Source organism: Hypomesus transpacificus, chromosome 12 (genome assembly GCF_021917145.1).
Source record: "Hypomesus transpacificus isolate Combined female chromosome 12, fHypTra1, whole genome shotgun sequence".
NCBI classification, from domain to species: Eukaryota; Metazoa; Chordata; class Actinopteri; order Osmeriformes; family Osmeridae; genus Hypomesus; species Hypomesus transpacificus.
The window spans coordinates 7,636,894-7,648,395 of NC_061071.1; the positions used below are offsets into that span (position 1 = coordinate 7,636,894).

General features: G+C 42.1%; 2 protein-coding genes across 14 annotated transcripts; one reads left to right on the top strand and one right to left on the bottom strand.

The window, feature by feature from the left end:
* Positions 1-260: 260 nt before the first annotated feature.
* On the bottom strand, positions 261-8,760 carry LOC124474501 (motile sperm domain-containing protein 2-like). 9 transcript variants are annotated; one of them, XM_047030686.1, is made up of 20 exons: positions 8,626-8,760; positions 8,467-8,512; positions 8,128-8,283; positions 7,398-7,484; positions 7,135-7,289; positions 6,284-6,344; positions 5,998-6,036; positions 5,738-5,862; positions 5,133-5,276; positions 4,884-4,981; positions 4,375-4,468; positions 3,934-4,030; positions 3,610-3,736; positions 3,328-3,442; positions 2,209-3,145; positions 1,850-1,934; positions 1,622-1,702; positions 1,306-1,432; positions 829-925; positions 261-658 (listed from the first exon to the last, which is right to left on the bottom strand). In XM_047030686.1, the coding sequence occupies exons 1-15, from the start codon at positions 8,656-8,658 to the stop codon at positions 2,993-2,995; spliced, it is 1,530 nt and encodes a 509-aa protein (XP_046886642.1). In that variant the 5' UTR covers positions 8,659-8,760; the 3' UTR covers positions 261-658; positions 829-925; positions 1,306-1,432; positions 1,622-1,702; positions 1,850-1,934; positions 2,209-2,992. The 9 variants fall into 9 exon arrangements, with proteins under 9 accessions (XP_046886642.1, XP_046886645.1, XP_046886644.1 ...); XM_047030689.1 differs by having other exon boundaries at positions 261-925; positions 1,622-1,758; XM_047030688.1 differs by having other exon boundaries at positions 261-925; positions 1,622-1,770.
* Positions 8,695-11,330, top strand: gemin8 (gem (nuclear organelle) associated protein 8). 5 transcript variants are annotated; one of them, XM_047030694.1, is made up of 4 exons: positions 8,695-8,781; positions 9,411-9,463; positions 9,705-10,104; positions 10,410-11,330. In XM_047030694.1, exons 2-4 carry the CDS (start codon positions 9,461-9,463, stop codon positions 10,664-10,666), a joined length of 660 nt encoding a protein of 219 aa, XP_046886650.1. In that variant the 5' UTR covers positions 8,695-8,781; positions 9,411-9,460; the 3' UTR covers positions 10,667-11,330. The 5 variants fall into 5 exon arrangements, with proteins under 5 accessions (XP_046886650.1, XP_046886652.1, XP_046886649.1 ...); XM_047030696.1 differs by lacking the exon at positions 8,695-8,781 and adding an exon at positions 8,794-8,970; XM_047030693.1 differs by lacking the exon at positions 8,695-8,781 and adding an exon at positions 8,985-9,082.
* Positions 11,331-11,502: the final 172 nt, after the last annotated feature.

The following is an 11,502-nucleotide window of genomic DNA, read 5'->3' on the forward strand; positions in this document are numbered from 1 at the left end:
ACACAAACTAAGGGGTTATGTTTTAAGAGTCTCAGCACTGTCGCTTGTTTCCGACCTAAAAAACACGTACAGAAACTTGTGCAGGAGGAAGTGGTATTTGATGTATTGAGGAGTCTGTGGGTCTGTGGGCTCTATAAGTATATGACAATGGGGTAGATAGCTGTGCAGCCCTGGCAACTACTATTCACTGCTCAACGTTTATTTTCAGTTTTAGCAACATTAGGAAACCACATGTGCACATGTTCTTGGTAACTCAGATGAAGGGTGCAAAGTCACTTTTATTAATAATAAATGAGACAACATTGTATTTGTTAATTACACATGTCACAGTAAACAATTTAGGTGCAACATGATTCTGTGATTATCAGAAATATTGATTATTGAGTGGGTGGGGGGGGGGGGGGGAGTGGGGCGGAAACCAATATTGATAAGTAATGAAGTTGGAAGAGAGCCAAAGAAGTAATGTTACTGGAAAGTGGTTGGGAAGCAGACTATGGTAAGAGTCAAAAAGAGTTGTGACCAGTGTGTATAGTATAAGTCAGTCGTCATCATCAGCACAGGGAGTTCAACTGGATGACCAGCTGGGCAGTTGAGTACAGCCCATTGGTTCTCAATATGAATGTGTTGTACGGCTCGTTGGCTCAATATCCTGCACCTTCTAAAAGACACAAGCAAAGCAGTCTCACTGAGCAATCAACCAACATGACTTAGAATAAACACATTTTATGTACAGTACCAGTCAAAAGTTTGGACACATTTTGGGAAAATGTGTCCAAACTTTTGACTGGTACTGTATTCATGGACATTTAAAGGCATAATCATTGATACCCTATACCGAAGTGCTGTGAATTCATTTGAGTTCATAAAGACATCATGTTTTACGTGAAACTCTTTGGAAGGGACACAGTTTTGCTGGTGAAGTTTCCTTTTGGGCAAAAAAGAAAAGAGAAAAGAATGAACACAGTGGTAAATAATAGGCCTATGTAACAATGTCTCTAGCACTGTTTGTCTGCTTTAAGGGGTATAAGCATACTGTTCTCATAACCGCTCTGACACACTAGACGAGAAGTGAAAGGACCTATAGTGGTTAAGATTGAAATGGAGACCTACAACCTGTCCATCTCTAATTATATCTTAGCATGTGCGTTGTATTTGAAACACACAAATGTATTTACTATATTAAGGCAAGCGCTAATGAGTGGTCATTAACATAGCAAGATAATCTGGTGACTTGAATCACCAGTTTACAGAATGAGTCGTCATTGTCATCCTTTTCTGTTCTTTTTGAGTGAGCTAATCTCTTACCAGAGATGTATTTTCTTCAGAGTTACTCCAACAAGTACAACAGCAACCATGGTCACTGCCAAACCTCCCATCATCACCGTCACCTTAGGGTAGTAGGGGCCTTCTTCAGTCATAGACGCATGAGATTCTGCGTGCGGAAAGCAAGGTTTTGTGTTTTACACTATTTATGTTGATCTTGTTTGTCTCATTAATAATAATTATCATCATAATGATCATAATACTGAGAACTTGATGACACACTGTACATTGTAAGTTGAACACAGAACACAATGCAGTAGCAGCAGTACTTAATAACTTTAATCTATGGAACACTTACCTTTGTAAGAAACACTGATATTTGTGAAATTTGTTCCTCCATGAAAGATACACTGACATTTGTAGTTCCCTTCATCAGATGCTGTTGGATGTATGAAGTGTAAAAATGTTCTTTCCTTCTCTACGTGCATGGTGACTCTGGAGACACAACTTGTGTGTATTTTATTAATGTCAAATCGATACGCAATTGCACATCCATATGTCAAATTATTCACTGTATGTATCTCACAATTGACAGCAAGCATTTCCTCAAATGATGGGTAGGTGCATATAGGAGTGGAATTTGACATTTCTGAGAGCACAAAATAGAGTTTCTGGAAAAAAAGACACATTGATATTATTAGTGGATGATGGGATAGACTGGGAATACTGTATGCTCAAATCATATTAGTTAAGTAAACAGATACTTGATTATCTACTGTTATTATTATTATAGGCATTATCTGTGTGTTGCTTTGTTCAAAAGTGTCAGCTAAATTAATACAATGTAAAATGTATGTGTACTGAATCTACAGGGACAAGAATGCAGGAACAAGTCACAAAGAAAATGCAGGGAATCATTCAAATGAAACTATTATCTGGACTTACCCTCAATGGCTGTGTACATTCCCTGCAGTCCCAAAAGCACAACAAACCTGAATGCACTTTTCCACATTCTACCCAGTAAAACCAACTAACCAATATATTATTCTGTGGACCTGTCTGTCTGGATGTCAACTCAAAGTTTCAGGCTAAATATTGATGCAGAGCAAGACACGTTCACCCTTGAACAAGCTCCGTCTCCCCAAACACACAAGGTAAGGGGTTATGTTTTAAGAGGCTCAGCACTGTTGCTTGTTTCCGACCTACAAAACACATACAGAAACTTGAGCAGGAGGAAGTGGTATTTGATGTATTGAGGTGTAAAACGTCTGTGGGCTCTATAAGTACATGACAATGGGGTAGATAGCTGTGCAGCCCTGGCAACTACCATTCACTGCTCAACGTTTATTTTCAGTTTTTAGCAATATTAGGAAACCACAATGTTCTTGGTAACTCAGACTAAGTGTGCAAAGTCACTGCAATTAATAATTAATGAGACAACATTGTATTTGTTCATTCCAAATGTCACCGTAAACAATTGAGGTGGAACATGATTCTGTGATTACCAAATCAGACGTCATTACAGATCAACAAACACAGTGTAAATGGGTGAGTATTAAAATAACATGAAAAGAATCGTAATGTTCAGAAAACACGATTGCTCTCTTTTCTCCACGAATGGCTCCTTCATCATTGAGACTCCCATCTATGATTGGTTGGTAAGTGCTCTGCCCCTCAACGTTACATCCATGTTCCATACACAGGCCCAGTTCTCCATGGTCCGGTGCCGCTACTGTGCATTGACCCCAGTGTACAACATGTAGAAAGCAGCGAACCCCAAGCCTGTCAGTGCCGTCACCATGGCTGTCAGAACCTTCTGGGACCACAGGCATCGCTCCAACTTCTGCTCCAGCCTGGTGCTGCTGGCCAACATGTGCAAGAGCTGCAGGGAACAGAGGATGCAAGGAACGGCTCGTTCAACAACGCAAAACACAGAGGTTTAGATAGGTTCTAAAATGCTTTGACACCTCTGTATTAACGTATTCTGTAATACTTTCACACTTCGAAACGCTAAATATCCGCTGAACACTTCGACCACATGAACTAATTGCACTGGTGACTCACAGTGGTGTGCATGTCTTGGTACCCGTTGGCCTCCTGTATTTTGGGCTGTTCTTTTTGGCTGTTTCTTACTGGGTTGAGGGCAGGCTTGAGGCCTTCCAGGATGTGACATTGCAGCCTACAGGTACAGACAAGCACTTTATCAATGCACATCTGAGGTATAATTGTCTTTGGAGACACATAAACAACCAACACTGTTCTTAATTGTTACATTTTCTACAAATACTTTAGTAGGGCACTTGATGTTTGTGTTTTGTTCATCTTAATAAAAGTGGACAATCTCACCTGTGCTCCATCATTTTGTTTCGTTGGATGCCCTTCCAGAAGGAGGTCAGATCTGGGCCTGTCCCACTGTTCTGTTCCATCTCTGCTGCCATGATCAAGAAACGGTCCTGAGGCGAGGGCACAGAAGCTGCACAGCCAATCAGAAGACATGCAATCGGGTCCAACAGCCGATCAGAAATAATCTAGGACTAACAGATTTTTTCTCCCATTTCTATATATATATTAAATACAGGTCTACAGATCCTATTCATGTTTTTATATTGCATACGCAGTGTAGGACTTTACAGAGTAGGACTAAAGGGTTGAATGGGATAGATGAAGCACCTCCATGCAGGGACACCATGATCTCTGCATTAGTCCCTGGCTCACAGCTACTGTTGCTGGGCTTCACCCTGTACTTGTTTGGTGCTGTGGTGCGTACCTAAAACCATAGATAGGAGGGTTGTCAAATAAGCCAAAAATACATCTATGTATGCATTCATTTATGTATACACATGTATACCTAAATATGGCGAACAGCAGTGAAGTGATGATTGTCTGGAGCCTTCCTTCCTGTTTTTTTTAACTACTTTAGTACTAAATTAGTTACTAAATTAGTTACTAAATTAGTTTCTAGTGTATAAGTAAGCACTTGATTTTCTACTTGCTTTTGTTGTTTCCACTTTTCTGGTATTGTTTTGGTTGTGATTGGATGTACACGGATGAACACATAGGTTATCCAGTGTTTAAAGAGGGACATTCTAGAGTCCACTGAGCAAGACTTACCTTAAAGGCCACTGGGTTTTTGGTGACATTATTAAGGACGATCAGACATTTCTTGTCGCTCTCTTGGGAGCCAAAGCACAGCTCTTCAGCAGGACTGCAGCAGGAAAATAAACAAGATCAAATGCTGAAAACCCCATTTCTGTGCTTTCCTTTTCTCTCTGTCTTGTCACTTCACTTCAAAAACAAGTGGTTTAGCCCGTGTGCTCACTCTGCAGAAGCGTGGTGCGCCAAAGTCCCCATACATATTCCAAGCAGTACACTGTACATGCACCTGCAAATTATATTGTGTGCATAACTGCTAAATATTCTATTCCATTTTAAGTTTGTAACATCAATGCAAAATATAACCTAATATGGAGTAAAGCATGGTGACACTGTACTACACCACAGTAATGATGTAGGACATAGACAAAAATATGTATTACACTGTACATTCAAATGGATACAAAAAAGTCAAAACATGAACAAAATAAATGAGTACAGTCTTTAACCTCAAAGTCAACTCTAACCTGACATGGAGCAAACAGCCTTTCCAAGTCGTCGTGGGTCTCCTAGCTGTCCTGACTCTGCTCACAGTGTCCATGTCCCCATCCTCAGAAAAGGACACCTGCTCCTCCAAATGGATAGAGATGGAGAACAAATGTATCTGTTATCTATATGCTATGCTATTATCCATGCTCGCTACATATGACTAGAATTGGACAGTAGGACGGCTCTGAACTAGGCGGTTTGTCGGATGAAGGCATGGACGGCGGCACCTTTTTGGGGATGACGGCTGGCTCTGCCATCTCACCATCCTGCTCTCCATCTTTCACCTCCATGTCATCCTCATGTCCAGGATCGGATATGGACCGCTGGAAGTCATCGTCGGGCAGAGGTGGATAGCTGTATTTGAAGGGGTCCTGTGAATTCGACGTTAACAGAAGAGATACTTTGGCCAAACCAGATCCCAGGCAACACAGAAGCGATCACGTTCTTTAGTGCAACTCACAGCATTACCTGAACCTTCCAATTAGTGTATTATGAGTGTTGTATGCTGTCAGCAGACGCAGCTGTAGGCTGTCTGTATTGTTTTCATTGAGAATACAGTCCCTTTAGGTGTAGTCATACATAATATACAGCTGTGGCTACATGCTAATGAGGCTAAATATGTGTGAGTGTTTGTGTACTGTATGCACCCAGCATCAATGTATATTTTAATCCAATGGACAGAGGAATTATGTGGACAGCATACATTGAAACTAAAAAACGTTTAGACAAGCAGAAAGGTGTCTTCTGAACTGTATGCAAAGCAGAAAGTAGATGTGGACTCTGTGTAGATACTGTTAAGGTGTGTCTGGTACTGCAGCTGTATGGAACGTACTGTTCCTCCCATGTAAGAAGGTAGGTGTTCTGCGTCGACGTAAGTCTGGATGTCACTCTTGGAGACAAACTTCAGCTTGTCGATGGCGTCTGGGTCCAGCCAGGTCTTAGTGACCCTCCAAGCAGCTAGGGTGTAGATTAGGCAACTGGGATTACAAACAGAGCTGTGATATAATCAGTGCTAATGGTGGTTGTTGAGATGGGCAGGCCAGCATGGTCTTGAATAGACTTAAATGAACTGAAATACTCGCCATGACTCACCATTCATGATCCATGGCATGTCATACATGAGCATTTTAGCTGAAAATCAACAGAATTAAAGAAACACAAACGAGACATGAGCTTTCCCTTTAAGGGCGATTATCAGATGGGGGTCCCATGCAGGTTAAACATACCATATGATTTTCCAATAAGTTAAAATGTTTTTGAAATGTCAAAGAGACAATGCAAGTCCAGCACATTAAAAGGAACATGATCCTGGATTACTAAAATGCCACAAATCATAAACAAGAGGGACAAAAGCACTGTATTATCCTCAGCTACTTACAAAGCAATCTTGGGTAATATACCTGGAAGCAATTAATGATGTACTTCACAAACTCCATGTCCTACAAGAGAAGGGACAGAGCAGATACTGATCGCATAAAGACATCATTTGGAGCAATAAGAGAGGAAACATGTTCAGTAAAGACGCAGCTGTATATCTTTCTGAACAGACTTAGAGCCCCAAGCTAACGCCTGACCCAGATAAGACAGAGAAGCTAACTTTGGCTCTTTGCACTCACATACTGTTTCTGTTTACTCAATCATATGACCCGTAATACCCCCAAGAAAATATCATAGCCTTTTATTATACAAACATTGTGATGTCCTAACACTGGATAGTCCACTGTGTGTGTGTTTGTGTGTGTGTGCAAAAAGCCAATATTGCAGATATTCTCTTAAAAAAGGAACTAATAGCCTATCTAATTTCTCTTTCAACAGCTTTTGTTTTTCTAGAAGTTTTTATGGTCCAAGATTACCTTTGAGCTCAACATAGGCTAGTGTCTAATCATGCCACATTAGGCCATTGGGTAGTTTTTTTGGAGCATACATAAGCACAATCATAAAGAGAGGGATAAATTGACTTACAGTAATGATAACCGAAACTCATCCCTGAGTAATACCGAGATACAGTGAAGCTGTACATTTCGAAAGGACATTGGGTTTCACGAAAGACGCATTCACGTGTCCCAAACAAATACTAAAAACCTCCCATGATGTTGAGATTGAGTGAGTGAGAGAGAGGAAATGAGTGAGAGAGAGGAAATGAGTGAGAGAGAGAGACAGAGAGACAGAGAGAGAGAGGGAGGGAATGAGTGAGAGCAGAGGGAAGGGGTGTGGAGAGCAGTTTCTTACGACATTTCCTAGACCCGACTCAGACATGTCGAACACCACAGTGAGGGACATTCCAGGTTCTCTCTTGGCGTAGCGCTCTAACCAGAAGGCCACATACCTCTTCCTCTCCTGCAACATCCGCGGGTCTTTCACATGTAACTTCACCCTAAACCAGACTGGGGACAAAACCGACTGTTTACTGCAGCATGAACACAATGTTCTATTTGGATTTTAAAAACGGCCACATTCAGATTGAGTTCCTCTTCAAGACAATAAACACATACACAGTTTGTTGCCTTCTTTATCATAGCCATGGAGGTAGTGCACACCGGACTCGAAGAGAGTATTCTGGATACAGCTTTCATTTATGTCTAGAAGAGGAGAGATTCATCAATTAGAGAAATGGGTATGCTGATTGAAACTACATTTACATTTACATTTAGCAGACGCTCTTATCCAGAGCGATTTACAGTAAGTACAGGGGCATTCCCCCGAGGCAAGTAGGGTGGAATACCTTGCCCAAGGACACAACGTCATTGGGTGTGGCCGGGAATCACACTAGCGACCTTCAGATGACTAGCCCGATTCCCTAACTCGATTCCTTTGCCGCTCAGCCACCTGACTCCCAAACTAACCCGAGGTTAGTCTGAAAATGAAAGTGTCTTTGTGTGTGTGTGTTTGTGTGTGCATGTGGGACCTACACACGTGGCCCACATAGCCCTTCTGCATTCACTAAACAGAGGGTTCTCTATTGTAGTAGTTACAATTATTTTCATTGTAAACCAGCCCAGGGTCTAACTTCATGCCATTGTAAAAATCTTTAAATAATCCTTCCCCACCTGTCTATATCTAATTTCCAAACAGTGATCAATGTTTTCTTACCCCTGGTATGCCATCTTGAATAACTGGTTTAAGATGGTTTACTGTAACCAACATGTGACGTTTGCAAATGGTACAACCAGTTTTGGATCAATCTGATGATGGCAGAGTGTTCCTGGAACAGAGATAACCCACCATTCAGTTCGAATTCCTTTCTCCACTTTAGGCTCTCATCGATCATTTTCAAGGTGTCTTCCAACACATAGTGCCTCCAGTCCAAATAACCGTCCACCAAAGCGTCGTCATTCAGTAGCCTGTCCACATCCCTGATGTCATACTTGTCACATGAATCTGTGACACATGTAAATGGAATGCATGATTGCCCCCTTTTTTTTCGACACACGTTTCTTGTCTAAGCTATCTCTACAATGTATTAACTTTTGATTAGAAACACTTGTAACTTTCGTTACAGGCTATACATTTTGTATTATATTTTTAATTATTATTCTCTTCACAGCGCATTCCACATCTCACCTTGTGCATATTCCGAGCTGAATCTTTGTCTTATTTCTGCTATTTTCTTTTGAAAAAAAAAAAAGTTTATAAAAAGTTATCAATACGTCTGCATTTCATGTTACATCCAAAATGCATTGTCTGATCAGATTTTTAAAAAGTGCTGTAATTTGTGTTTACCTTTTGTGATTCAGTTGAACCTGCGTCCGCCATACTCTACTCCCGAGTCCCGACCAGACAGTGTAAATACTAGGCTAGAAGCAGTAACAGAGGGGCGGGATTGAGAGAATTGCCATGTTTTAGTTGACGAATGTACGCGATTCACTGAAGCTACAGGTATGACATTTGAGCGAGAGAAAGTTGGAATGACTGTCTTACTATTTGAAGCTTCAAACATGTATTGTTAAATTATTCGATTTTGATTGATTGTATTTCGTGCAGATAAATCAAACAGGGTACGCGTTTTTCCTTGGAAATGCAATGCACCTCAAGTGGAAAGGTTATTCCAAGTCCAAGCAGGCATAGGTAGACCTGTCCATCTTATTCAATCCACTAGGTGGTGGCATACACGCAGACATGCTTTTGACAATAAATACTGTAGTCAACTAGCGTTAAGTGAGCTCATAAGGTACATAAGGTAGCTAACTAGTAATGCAAGTTTGATATACGTGTACAATACACTGTCAAATGATGCTTTGTATCAATAATTTCTGTTTTAACTAACGTGCGTTCTCTAGCTGGCCTCCATAACATGAGACGGTGACGTACGTAACGTTGTTTGTTAGCAATAGCTACTAGCTAGCTGACGACTACCCTCTCGCATGCCATATCGTGAACTTCTGTAGCCAGCTGTTTGGGGCATGCAGTTAATAAGCTTAGCCAGTTACACAAAGTTATCTTCATAGTGATTGCTCTTGTGCTAATTCACTTGCGTATGTTCAAGTTAACAATTTGTATTGCTTTAGGTCCGGCAATGAAATAAACTAAGCACCAGCAATCAAGTCATAACATCAGCATGGTAAGTTAGCTAGCTAGCTAGCTAGTATCATAGCACAACTGTGCAGTGTGGTAGCCTACTTCACAGCATAGTCTCTCGATGAGCTTTATTGGTTTGTAGTTGCTACTCAAATGTCTTCTTCATGTACGCTAGCGCTAACTAATACAGAAGGTAGCTGTGTAGTTCTGATACGTAAGACTTTCTGTGACATACTTTTGGGGCATAATCTAATCTCTCATACCATCTCTCATGCCATAAATAGGAAGAACTGGGGAAGGATTCCACCTGGTTTGCTGACCCAATGTATGGCCGGTATTGGCAGCACTATCAGCAGGCTATGCGGTGGCACCAGAGGCACAGGCATGCCTACACGAAGGCTCTGGAGGCTGCTTTTAGCCCAGGCTACAACTACCAGTACCCCAAGACCCCCGAGCGCTATGCTGACTGGCAGAATGAAGGGAGTGGGTGTAAGGCCGATGAGGGGCTCACTGCTAAGGGACTGAGGGAGGAGGTAGGCCATGATTCTGAGAGCGAGACGGACGGCTATGGCTCGGACACTGATGGTTCGGACAGCGAGATTGAGTGCGATGTCAGCAACATGGAGATCACTGAGGAGCTGCGCCAGTATTTTGCTCAGACAGAGCGGCACAAGGAAGAGCTTAGTAAGTATGTGTGTGTGTGTGAATTTGAAGCAAACCAAAACTAGTGAGCGCACAGGGCTGTTTAATTGGTAGCTGTTGAGTCAAGGTGTAGAAGCCGTGTCACTTCATAACAGCTCAGACGCTCTGACAAAAGAACCTTTCCCCGAAATACACCAGCACGGTAATCAACCTCTCTTCTGGAATAGGAGCATTGCACTGATGGGCTTGGTTAGTGTTTCAGTAGGTGACACGGCTTGCTGAATAATGAATCGTCGTGAAGCTCGCACGTAAAGCCTCCATTTCCCCCCCCCCCCCCTCCCCTGCAGAGAAGCAGCAGCAGCTGGAGGCTGAGCAGGCGGAGAGCTATGTGATGGCCGACCAGGACATGCACAGGGTGTCCTGGCGCAGCGCGCTGCCTCCCTTGGAGCGGCCAGGCGAGCGCCGCGGGGCCGAGATGAAGAAGCTGTACGGGACAACCGCCGCCAAGATCCAGGGGATGGAGACGGCCATGCAGCTCACCTTCGACAGGAACTGTGACAGGAAACAGCCCAAGTACTGGCCCGTCATCCCCCTGAAACTGTAACTCAAAAGTGGATCTCCCCCGAGGCCTGCTGGGGGAAGTACTTGTCTGGTGTTCTCGTTGACTTGGTGCACTGCTTTGAACTGCTGGTGCTGACATCTGGGCATTGGTTTGGTATGTTTTTTTAGCGTCTATTTTACAAATTACCCACCCTGCCACATTTGGGATGTTGACCAATGTCCAAGGGCGGAGGTAGTTGTTTCTGTGACTCTTTGCCAAGGTTTTTTGAGCCAGTGGTTCCATAAATGGATTATACATGCTTAAGTTGCACACTCAACAGGTCAGGACAGGGGGTAACATATGCATACATGGGTTGGTGTGGAATGAACAGGGAATTTTCTAGTTCATGTAATCAGATTCTGCACAGATCAGGTGTTCCTTGACTAATTAATTCTAAGAATGCTTCAGACGGTTCTCTCCTTCTCTGGCCTGAGCTTTTATCCCACAGGAATGAAGCAACTGCTGTTACTTGTGTGGTAGACCTGTTATATTTGATTCATAGATTAAATTAAAATTCTCATCCCAATGTTATCTGCTTCATTATTGAATGGTTTAAACTAGTCACAACTTTTTTGGTGTCTCCAATGCCTTGGTTTTTTAAAGATGTAATTTTTTTTAAGAATATTGTTGATATTGTTTCTAATAAAGTTTTCTGTGATCAAGTGAAGTTTCCTGATTAAGCCTGTGATTGACGCCCTCTCCTTATTTTTATGCAAATGGAATGCAGGTTGTTTGAAAGCCAATAGACTAGTAGGCCTACTGTGTAAATTCTTCATTTGACAATTCTAAGAGGAGTAGGTGACGTTAAGGTTACATTCAGACCAAAGGGCTTGCATCAT